Source organism: Odontomachus brunneus, unplaced genomic scaffold, assembly GCF_010583005.1.
Source record: "Odontomachus brunneus isolate Ranch 3 - 2012 unplaced genomic scaffold, Obru_v1 Obru_scaffold_177, whole genome shotgun sequence".
NCBI classification, from domain to species: domain Eukaryota; kingdom Metazoa; phylum Arthropoda; class Insecta; order Hymenoptera; family Formicidae; genus Odontomachus; species Odontomachus brunneus.
Window position 1 is genome coordinate 715,220 of NW_022639627.1, and position 11,706 is coordinate 726,925.

The following is an 11,706-nucleotide window of genomic DNA, read 5'->3' on the forward strand; positions in this document are numbered from 1 at the left end:
TATATCATCAACTTTTTGCAAATTTTTTGCTATTCTTTGTTGTGGAAAGAAAATTTTTAGCTACAGCTATAAAAATTATAAACCGGTAGATAACTTAACAAAAGTAAAGTACTCTTAAAAAATGGATTGTTTTCATCACAATTGTATCTTTATATAGGTTGATTTATTTGCTCTCGATATATGTTGGACGGATATATGCAATTGTGATCTACTACTTTAGATTGTGACAATCTACTTTTTAAGAGAACTTTACTCTTGTAGTCACGGTTTCGTGTATTTCTTTTAGCTTATCTGGACATCTTATTTCACAAGCAAAAATATCACGATCAACATATATCGAGAGCAAATAAATCAAGTTGTATAACGATATAATTGTGATGAGAACAATCCGCTTTTTAAAAGTACTTTACTCTTGTTAAGCTATTTATCCGTTTGTAATTTTTTGGCTGTAGCTAAAGATTTCCACAATAAAGAAGAGCAAAAAATTAGTAAAAAATTCATGTTATATTCGATTTTTGCTGTGATGTATGTAAATGCTATTTCTAGTGGCTAGACAACTTAATATCTAGCCGCTCGTATCTTTTTTATAGCTACAGCAAACAAATTGCTTCCTGGAGAAAAAAGAAGCAAATAACTAGCAAATAATTATCATATATTGCTTTTTGTGTTCTGATGATTTGTTTCAGACAGTTTAAGAGACCTCATATAAGTCTCTTTTAACTTGTCTGGACATCTTATTTCGCGAGCAAGAAAATCGTAACCGACATGTATCAAGAGCAAATAAACTTATATAAAGTCGACATAAATCAATATAAATAAACTTCAACTTAAAGTCAATATAAATCAACTTATATAAAAATATAATTGTGATGGGAGCAATCCATTTTTTAAAAGCACTTTACTCTTGGCCATGGTCTCGTGTATTTCTTTTAGCTTGTCTGAATACATACATTACTGCATTAGAATGTCCATAAAAAAATCAATATAATCGCAACAACGTTGCAAAAAATAAAAGAAAAGAAACAAGAAGTTATCTCTTGTCCTTTATTTGTCTCTTTCCCGAATATTTTTAGCGCTCGGACTGGTTTTTACGTACGTGCAATCGCTTATTTGTTCTTTTCTTTGCAGAGTCGACAATTCGTTGAAGAAACGCGTCTCCTGCAAATTTCTTTCCGCCAAAACCACAGCCATCTATCATGTCGGCGACGTGTTCAACAGGTGTCTTTGGTGGGGATATCCCTCCTTAGTCTCCCAAAGTCGTCACAACTGATATGCACGACCAGTTGGCACTCGAACGAGGCTACTCGTAATTTCGTAACGACGAGATGCGTCAGTTGATGGTCGAAGATACGTGGCAGTGTTACCGTGCGTTCGCGAACGATACGTCCGTCCGTCGAAAGCGTCGCGCAGCAAATCCTCCCGAGCGCGATTCGAAAGACGTGAAGTGAGGCGGCTATCGAAGCGTCCGTGCGCGATGTATCGAATCGCGAACGATAGCGCGCAATAATCGTTCAATTGCACTCGTTTGCGTCGACGCGCAGTGCTACACTCGTCTTCAATCTCAGGTCTGTAAGGGATATCGCACACAAATTGACATAACTGCATATGCATAGCATAAGACCGTATGTACCAATGAGCATCGAGTATTAAGTCGCCATATTGGTGTTCGATGCTTAATATTTGATGCTCATTAGTCCATACGATCTTATGCTATACATATGCAATTATGTCAATTTGTGTGCGATAGCCCTAAGTCCCGGCCTATAACCGCCGTCACGACAAGACGTGTTCGAACAAGTTCGGACCTTGTGATTTTTTGGAACGTGCCTTTGGAATTTTCCAAGACTTTACTCTCGAAATATATCATAAATCGGAATAATGGCATTGGGGCAATACTCTTAGAGAGACCTGGAGCCAAATATTGAAGTTGAATCTCAGATCTGTTCGTTTCCAAAAATTCTGCACTAGTGCAATAAGTTAGAGTGAAACAAGTACACTTTCTCTCGCACTCTAACCTGTTGTATTACTGTACACTGGTTCAGAAGTTCTTCGAAAACGAGCAGACTTCTTTTTTCAACGAACAGTGGCGCTGGCGAACTCTTATTGGACGCCTGAAGCTAGGATTAAGAGAGAGAGAGAGAGAAAGAGAGAGAGCGTTTAATTTCTTCTTATTCGCGAGAGAATAATGTCAATGATATGTAATACTATTGCGACATTTTGATTGATCTTCGTGGAACTGTCAATGAACGTTGCGTTCTTGTTCCTTTCCCGATGAAAAGTGCTGACCGAACGTTGAGGGATTAGTTGCAAAATGAATAAATGAGACATCATTCGTCGAGAATTTCGTCTAGGATCGATCGAGTCGACGAGCTATTCCATATTACTGGCACGACAAACTGTTCAAATATACCTCTCTCGATAATCAAGGTGTCAGCGAGTATCGCCAACGCGATCGAGCAAATATTTCATCATCCGTATCGATCGCCGTTGGCGCTTATCTGTCTACACGTGCGCCACGAAACACCTGGCGATCACTATCATACGGCGGACTGCACGTTCTACGCGTATAGGTTATGTTCGCGACTTAGTGAAGGAAACGGAACAACTTCTCGACGGGAGTCGACTATCGTCCGCGCGGGTACGGGTGATCGTTCGTCTTACTTAAATTACGCTCTTTACACAGCTATCTAGAGTTACACGTTTGTTCAGTGGACTTAGACTGCAGTACAGTAATTTCGTAATTATGCGATAATATTTATCCTTATCATCGTCCCGGTGAAGCAGAGTGAGTGGCCGAGGAACATTAATAAGTGGCTTTATGATCAGTGATAAGTGGAATTATCAAGCCTGTGAAACAATTGAAAGCTACCAATCTCCTGAGCAAGAACGCAAGATGCTTACCCAACGATTAGGTAACCGAAGTTTGCTGGTCGACTTGCTCGCGCTAATGTTCGGCCTGGGTGCCTGGATCGGCGTGAATGGCGTCTACGTACAATTGCCTCTCATAGTAGACACTGCCCCAGAAGGATGGAGTCTACCTGCACACATGGTCATGCTGGTGCAGATAGCAAATTTGGGACCGATACTGTACACCTTATATCTAAAGTATGTCTCGTGTAATTCACAGTGTGTTATCAGGACAGTGTTAAGCATCAGTCGATTAAAGCTTTAGTTGACTAAAATAATCTCTGCAATCTTTGATTGATCATGCACTTGCATATTGATTGATTTTATGCAGTAATAATTTCATGAATTGATTACATCACTTGTGATTGCATATATGATAACTACTTAAATTTGACTGTTAATTCACAGATTAGTCAACTAAAGTTTCAATCAATGGAAGCATAACCATCGAACTACATAAGAAATTGGAACGAGCATTGCTTTTACTTCTGCTCAGTGACCTTGAACTGAGAGGAAAATAATATTATCTGAATAGAAACTCTGGTCTATGTCTTTCATGTACTATCTGAGCAAAACATAAGACTATGTATTTATGCATAGGACATAGCATATTAGCGAGACAGAAAGAACGATTCTACCTAGAAATAGTCTTTGTATACAAGTTACCTCAGTTTCTACCAGACTAGTGTTTATTCCAATTTGTTACGTAGCTCAATATATTCAATAATAAATTGAACACAATCACACATAAATGAGATATTAATAGAAGATATCTGTTTCAGGTATTCAATTTGGGTGTGCGACAGATACATCATTTACGTGCTGTTGGCTGCTGCAACCTGCTCCACCTTTGCCTTGGGTTTCCTGTACAGTTACACGTCATTCGTGTTCGGTAACGAGCACTCGACCGCCCTACTGTCGCTGATGTTCGTGACAGCGCTGGTGGGATGCACGAGCTCTGTGATCTGCATACCATACATGAAGAATTATCGTGAGATTTATCTGGTGTCTTACTTGGTCGGAGAAGGACTCAGCGGATTCGTGCCGAGCGCGGTCGCGTTGATTCAAGGCGTGGGTCACAATGCTCAATGCGTGAATGTCACTAAACCAGATTCGGACCACGTAGAGTTCATAACCGTTCCGTCCGATCCGAAATTCTCCTCTCAGATCTTTTTCGTTCTCATGGGTACTCTCTTGTGCCTGAGCTTTCTCTCGTTCTTGGGTCTGAATGTCTTGCCTGTTGCGATTGGGGAGAGAGTCAAGCTGCCAAGCAGCATGGAAACTCTGCCGACTGACACGACGGCACTACCGAGCTACAAGACTAATACCGGCTGGACAATGCCGAAGAACGTGTACTACTACTTGCTGGTCATGCTGGCTGTGCTCTGTTTACTCGGAAACGGCACTTTACCGAGCATACAGTCGTACTCGTGTCTACCGTACGGCACCGTCGCGTATCACTTGACGGTCACGCTCGCTGCCATAGCTGGCCCGTTGGCCATGAGCTTAGGTTTCTTCATAAAAGCACCGACGGTTAAGGTGCTCAATACCCTCATGGCGATCGTCCTCGTACTATCTGGCTTCATCTGCTATTTAGCCGTGAAGTCGCCTCATCCTCCCTTGCAAAATTCATGGCAGGGTGAACTATTGGTGGTTGTTGTGTGGATAGCAGCGTGCGGCCTAATAGGATTCGTCAAAATGGGCATCACAACGTTGTACAGGCCTGACCCGGGGAGAGGTCTTTATTATACTGGTGTCGCGACGCAAATCGGGTCGTTGATAGGCGCAATCACTACGTTCGTTTTGGTCAATTACACGAAAATATTCAAGTCTTATTCTCCTTGTGACCATCTCATGGCAGATTAACGTATGTTGTACTTATAGTCGTGATCACTTCATCACGTCGCTAGATAACTATTCAGCTATTCAACGACAATTTATTTTAGCGCTGTCTGATAATACATTCTAGTTCCTGTTATCAAAGCTGTCTGTGCATATAGAAATGTCATCATAGTCTTTATCTTATTTTTAACAGTATAAAAACATTAGTAACTGCCCAGATAGATATACTATGACATATTATCCAGCTCATTGATTAGCATGCAAGTAAACATGCGTTCTCATGTAGTGAAAATTTTTTCAATACATAAAAGAACTGACATCATATAATGCCATGAAAATTGCTGATTTTGCCGGAAAGAGAACGCAATTGATCCGAAATTATTGTACTAATAAAAAATAAATATTTGTTATTAAAATTATGACGTAATAAATGAGTAGTTCTTAAAACAAGGATACTTTAAACACACATTGCGCTGTTACAATCGCATTGTAAAGTATATATTAAATGTTTGCATGCTATATTCAGTATCTCTATCTGGATAGATTAGCCCGATATTGAGTTGTTGACTCCTACTATATTACTAGTTGTTTTGTTTAGGTAGGAAAATAGGGAACAATTTATTATTCTATTAGAATTTGATATTAATATACATGATTTTTATTATTACCCATTAAAACGAATGGCCGTGATTGTACTGTCAACAAAATGCGTATTGCTTACGCTACGAATGTGACTTACGAATTCAATTTAGGAGTTAGTTATAATAGTATTTTAGCAAAGTAAAGGCACACGGGTACAGTGATGTATTTCCTCTTAACGTTACATCATATCGCACAGATCCAAAGGTATTGATTCAAAGCATTAACATATATTTACGTAAAACATTGAATCGCCTATATTTTATCTCAACGTAAAAATTGCCACTTTTACCGCTCATGTAGAGCCTACGACATAAAGTGGTTAGTCCAGGAATTCAGCGAAACAATTTCATCTTCCTGTTAGATAAACAGAGAACGAAATATATCATGTGCTGTATTATCGCAGACTTGGTCTGCCGTAATGTATGCGAATAATTATCTACGTTAAACATAATATTTGAATAACTTACGTGGAGCCTTCCTTTTGCGACCTAGTTCGAGTTAGTCTTACGTGAAAAATCGGTCCTCTCTCGGTGATCATGTAAATTTGTAAATACTCCATTTTATTTGATAAATTTTATTTAGCTGGTTAGAAGGAAGCACTTGGTAAAACGGGCTGCATTTCTTTAGTCCTTAACCTGTCGAGGCCAGATTTAGGAAATTAAGCGGTGGCTGCTCTTGGCAAACTCGTGTGAGGAAATTTATCACTTGAAATAACATACTGTGTCTGTGATATTTTTCGAAGACTTGAACTTGTGCAAGTGTCAGTATTGATATGAATAGTGGTTTGATCGATGCAATTCAAGTGCCGATGATTATTGTTTTGTAATTATTGGAAGATCCACGAAGTCAGAGCGGAGAGACAATTCGTCAGACTGTTGTGCAATATGATTGATAATAATGCAGTAAGGGTGCCTTTTCATGTAGCGAATTTTTCGCTGCGAATGATTTGTAGCGAGTAGCGAATAATTCGCCGCAAATAGCTTATGAGCGTCATTTGTTGTGTGTTAACAACATGGAGGAAAATTTAATTATTCATTTCAAAAAGAATTCAGTCGTATGTCACCAATTTTGAATTCATTTTCAGATGTAAAAAGAATTCTTCAGATGTAAAAAGTTCAATTCAATGAAAAGAATTCTTTTTGTATCTAAAAATGAACTCAGAATTGGTGACATACGACTGAATTCTTTTAGAATTATCTGTGTGCTATCTGGGTTGGTATAACCAAACATTATTAAATTATGTGCAAATAATGAATTATTATGAAAATATCCGAAAAAAGAAAGCAGCTGCAGTTATGGCTATATTTTTACATAAGAAAAGAAAATATTCGAGAAAGAAACATTGGGTAGCACCTATTTTTCAAGATAGAAAAGAGCATGGATTTTTTCATGCTACCTAAATTTCTTCTAGAAGACTTAAGATTTCATAATTATATATATATATATATGTGTGTATGTGTGTGTGTCTGCAAGTCAATTTGAAAATTTAATATTCATATTTGGAGCAGACATATTTAAACATTATTACATTAGAGAACCTATAGATGTTGTTAAGATGTGAACAATGATTATCTTAGCTAATATTCGCTAAAAGCAAAAAAATTCAGCGAACAGCAATTATTTGCTAGCGAACAACGAATTACCACGTGACCTTCAATCGCAGCGATTTATTCGCTACATGAATTTGCACCTTAAGGGAGAATTTGCGAGATGGCTAGTACTCTAAGCGCGTCAAATGCAGTAATATCATCCATCCATGATCTCGTTCAGCTTGTATACCAATCGACATCAATGGAATATTCATTGAAACACCATTATTCGTCAATATCTCGCTTCAGAAGATTGAAAATTACCTACGTGTATAGCAATAGTGACGCAATCCGCAAATACGCGGGTGTCGTGATATATATTTTCCTGTCTGCAGGTAGAGATACCAGTTAAACTAATCCTCGTATGCACTGCGCTTATCATGTTCGCGAGTTCTAGCTGCGAGAGAAATAATGCTCGAGAATTTATTTGTGGGATATAAACTTTATTTTATACGAAGAGAAATAAAATTTATCTCACAGAAATAAGCTTTACATTCCACAAATAAATCTTTAAGTATTTTTTTTTCCCAGTATGCTACTTATATATTTTTGTACGACGAAACGACTAAGATTGTTGGTGAGAGGCACGATTTAATTCTGTCATTTGTTTCGATGCTGTTCTTTATCAGTCCGCTTAGTTGTTTCATCTCTGTACTATTGACGCTTTACTTTCGATAACGTTTCTGTCGCATTCTATTTTTGTCAATGAAGATTTAAAAGACATGCTACCGAGACATTAGCAGTGATACAAAACGTTAGAGAGCACACAAAATGCATCGTTATTTTTAATCTTATAGTATAATCAGTTTCGCTCGGCGCGTTTGACTTAAATTTTCAACTTTACATTTGTGAAGTTTTGATACGTGAACAAATTGTACTGACAAAAATAAACAAACGATGATACTTCAAAAAGGAGATAAGATATGTCTGTATGAACACAAAAATATAGATAAATGATGTTGACTTTTTAACTAAGCTAATAAGATATGTATGCTTTCTAATTGAAAAAAGAAATATTTGCAAATATGCAAGTATGCTTTCCACGTTGAAAAAAGAAATATATATAAATTTAGAGCGAAAGAGTATTTTGATATTTTGTACGAAAAATATCAGTATGTAACATAGCATACATTCTTTTCATATTTAATATTTTACTTGATTGTAACACTTCACTTGATTGAACTAATCAAACAAGTTGAAAAATATTGCACAGTTTTATGATATACATGTGCATTTAGAAATTTTATGTAGACATGTATATCTAATAACAGGATAAAACCAAAAATATTCCAACGAAGAGTGTACTTATAATTTTTATAGAGGTTTTTACATCCGTACAAACAAGAAATATTTAATGAATAATGCATGTATATAAACATAATTATATGCAAACAGTATAAATCATAAATATTTCAATATAATTATCGCAAGGCAGTAAAAGATCTGTTAAAGAAAACATATATTTTTAATGTAGATATTTTTATGTAGATATGTATATATCTTAATATATTCTGGACAGAACAATTAATGTTATTTAAGATTAAGATAATTTAAAGAAATACATAGAGCATTATAATTGTTTTTAAATAAAATATGTTACATATAGTCTGTGGTTTTTTCATTTACTGAAACTTTTGCAACCAAAATATGTTACATTTAGAATTCAATAATATATTACACTAAGTTTAATAAGTATTTTTTCAGAGATTAAAACATCCTTTGCGTCTTTTGCAAGATACCTTGTAAAAATCGTGTCGATTAAATTCACAGTTATACTGCAATCGAAACAATGGTGCTAGCAGGACTCTTTTTTGGGCGCATGCGTTTTCTATGCGGTCGCAATGAAGCATCAAATTAGTGAGAAAGAGGGTGTCCAAAAGGGCCTCCGTTTAGCATTTCTAAAAATTATCTATACGTGTCTCGAATGCCTGTGACTGTTTTCCAATGGCTTTTTTCAAATGTCTTTACTGATATTACAGCAAACAAAAATAATCCAAATATTTACTAGTGTATTTTGATATTTACTTATTTGCTTACCTAACCTTATTCGGCCTGACAGTAACTTCGGGTTTAACTGCCGCGACATGTTCGAGCGTGACCTGTCATTTTTTTGAAAAATACTTGGAATTATTTCCAAAGAACATTTGAGAATAGTAATTTGAAATCATAAATATTTATTTTAGAAAAAAGAAGGGAAAAAAGTGGGACAGAGATTAAGTAGAAAGATGGGAGCAAAGAAAAAGTGAAGAGAGTGTCGAATAACCACAAGTATCCTCGAGACACGGTGGCTGACGCCACTAAACACGAAAAGGAAAAAAGATGCCTGTCAAACTTTCGCGCCTCATGACATACGCTATGTACGTTACTGGATTTACTATCGCTGTCGTGCATGCACGAGAAAAAGCGTCCCTGCTGCACACTAAACTGTATAAGGCGATCGGCGGTAATCCTGTCACCGTTTAATAAATACAATTGATCGGCACGATAAACAGCGGTGTCTCGCAGCACCACGGCGGTCTGTGTCTCGTCAGTTTCGGTGCGTCAGCTTCGAGCAGATCGAATGAGAATTCTCAGATTCGACGACGCACTGTGCGAAGAAAAATGTGCGACGAGAACGCGAGCTGCGCGCACGACAGCAAAACAGATGCACAAGTATCACTGTTGGATCTTCCGATTGAGGTTTGCCTCGAGAAACAGCAATTCTCCTCTGTCACACAGATACACACTCACGAAGTACATTTTGTCGCCACGGTCATTTCGTCCCGTTAGTCGTCTGCGAGTGCGATTAAAATGTCAATGAACGGCGATGCCTCTTTGTCTTCCTTTCTCCTTCAAGTGTTATTTTGTTGTATATCTGTTTATTTAAGTATGTTTAACTTATTTACGCCGCGTTTCAGATATTCTTGCACATATGCTCCTTCCTAGAGGCGTCGACTCTAGCATACACTTTGAGCCCAGTATGCAAACAGTTTTACCTGATTTTAAGAGATGACTCATTGTGGAAGGCACGAGTTAACCGTATGTGGACGGATGCTAGCTACCCAGTTCTGCGTCTCGGTTAGCTCAAATTGATAGCACCTTACACCTTGCACGATCACTCATTTTGTAAATAAGTCTCAAACACCACCTTACTACTCTGCGTCAGCGCTGTTCAAACTTGCCAGTGTAAGCTGAAACAATTGTCTCCCATATAATAAATTAAAACAAGATAGAGAGAAAGAGAGAGAGAATTTATGCTCAATTATCTCATTTATTTAAGAGAAAACTACTGTGAAATAACTCAAAAGATATAATAGAATGTGTTTGAGCAGCTCTGTTCATTGCAACAACTGAATAAGCTTGAATCTTTATATCTCTATAACTGTCTCTTAATAAAATATTTCATCTTAATTTTGTGCTCTTGTAAAAGTAGTGTCAAGTACTTGCAATTAAAATTAAATATGCAGTGTGAGTCTTCCTTATATGAATTTTTTACTTGAGTTGTAAGGATATATGCCATGAATATTCTTGTGTTTCTTTAACACAAAGGGGTTATATATAATTTCAGCAAAGGATAACAATCTATTTTGGAGATTGGCATGTGTTGCACTCGAGAAGCAAAGAAAATTATGGAAACATCAAGATTCCATGGAAAAATTGTTGCTTACAGATGTACAGTACAGTACTATAGATGCTCTATTGTTGATGCACGTAGGTAGTAAACATTGTCTGAGTACTTCAGTTTCTCATCTTTTTCCAGAAACAACAATAATGTCATTCTAATGCACAGGGTGGAACAACTTGTATATCTGGTGCGAGGGATCGCTCCCTGGTTTATTGGAAGCTACCTACGCAAGAGAACGAGCGCGAGAAGGCTGCTTGCATAGAGCAGGCGCATAACGGATGGATTTGGGATCTCACAGCGATAGACAACACGATTTACAGTTGCAGTTGGGACCAAAGCATCAAGTCGTGGTTGCTCACCAACACCGGTCTGGTTCACCTGAAGACCTACAAAACGTATGTGATAACGGGGCAATTTCGCTGTTTCAAATGAATGAGCGAAGAACACTTGGGACTTTCAGCTCTAGAGAATAATCGTTTTTTCCGCGCAATTTTCAGAGGAAGTACGGGTGCGCTGCTGTGTGTGTCGTCGTGCGCGGAACAGGAGGTCTTTGCGGCCGGCTCATACAGCTGCACCGTGTTCATCTTTGACTCGAGATTAGGACACAAGCCGATCGCGGAGTATCATCCGCATTCCAGAGCCGTGCTCAAGTTGGCTATGAATTCGTCGTATATCCTGTCCGCCAGCGAGGACAAGAAAGTGACCATTTGGGATCAGAGAGCTAGACAAATGCTTAGATGCGTTAACATCTCGAAGAATGCATTCCCCATGTGTATGAACATGCACCGTGATTGGGTCTACGTCGGCGATAGTGCCGCGGAATTGCACGTGCTGAATCCGAAGAACGACTTCGCAATAGTCAAGTCGTATGTCACTGGGCACAAGAAAGGAATAACGGGAGTGCATCAGACGCGCGGGTGTCTGATCACTAGCTCGACAGATGGAACGGTCAGAATTTCGAGTCCTACGGATCCTCCGAAGTGTCTTGCTACGTTGACTTTTCGCTTCGGAGAAGTCGCCAGTGTAAGTATATATATATCGTAATTTTTTTATCATGTCTCTCCCTCTCTCTCTCTCTCTCTCTCTCTCTCTCTCTCTCTTCTCTCTCTTTTTTCTCTTTCT

At 38.0% G+C, this 11,706-nt stretch overlaps 2 protein-coding genes and 1 long non-coding RNA gene across 4 annotated transcripts in view; 2 read left to right on the forward strand and 1 right to left on the reverse strand.

Annotated features, from left to right (window-relative positions):
* The first annotated feature begins 1,021 nt into the window (after positions 1-1,021).
* Positions 1,022-5,942, forward strand: LOC116851522 (solute carrier family 52, riboflavin transporter, member 3-B). 2 transcript variants are annotated; one of them, XM_032830987.1, is made up of 3 exons: positions 1,022-1,565; positions 2,684-3,105; positions 3,690-5,942. In XM_032830987.1, the coding sequence occupies exons 2-3, from the start codon at positions 2,819-2,821 to the stop codon at positions 4,771-4,773; spliced, it is 1,371 nt and encodes a 456-aa protein (XP_032686878.1). In that variant the 5' UTR covers positions 1,022-1,565; positions 2,684-2,818; the 3' UTR covers positions 4,774-5,942. The 2 variants fall into 2 exon arrangements, with proteins under 2 accessions (XP_032686878.1, XP_032686877.1); XM_032830986.1 differs by lacking the exon at positions 1,022-1,565 and having other exon boundaries at positions 1,748-3,105.
* LOC116851524 lies at positions 5,603-6,499 on the reverse strand. The gene is made up of 2 exons (XR_004379596.1): positions 5,859-6,499; positions 5,603-5,745 (listed from the first exon to the last, which is right to left on the reverse strand). It is a non-coding gene; the product is annotated as an uncharacterized LOC116851524 (long non-coding RNA).
* Positions 6,500-8,788: 2,289 nt separating this feature from the next.
* The window catches only part of LOC116851523 (F-box/WD repeat-containing protein 9-like), a 3,829-nt gene continuing 911 nt past the window's right edge, over positions 8,789-11,706 (forward strand). Inside the window, exons 1-5 of the mRNA XM_032830988.1 lie at positions 8,789-9,659; positions 9,878-10,037; positions 10,528-10,670; positions 10,750-10,979; positions 11,082-11,607. Of these exons, the coding sequence (XP_032686879.1) occupies positions 9,582-9,659; positions 9,878-10,037; positions 10,528-10,670; positions 10,750-10,979; positions 11,082-11,607 (1,137 nt within the window). The 5' untranslated portion in view covers positions 8,789-9,581. The remainder of the gene's footprint in view (positions 9,660-9,877; positions 10,038-10,527; positions 10,671-10,749; positions 10,980-11,081; positions 11,608-11,706) is intronic.

Coding starts and splice junctions, on each gene's coding strand:
- LOC116851522 (XM_032830987.1), top strand. CDS start 2,819: ATGATCAGTGATAAGTGGAATTATCAAGCCTGTGAAACAATTGAAAGC. Junction 3,106..3,689: donor CTGTACACCTTATATCTAAA/GTATGTCTCGTG, acceptor TATCTGTTTCAG/GTATTCAATTTGGGTGTGCG.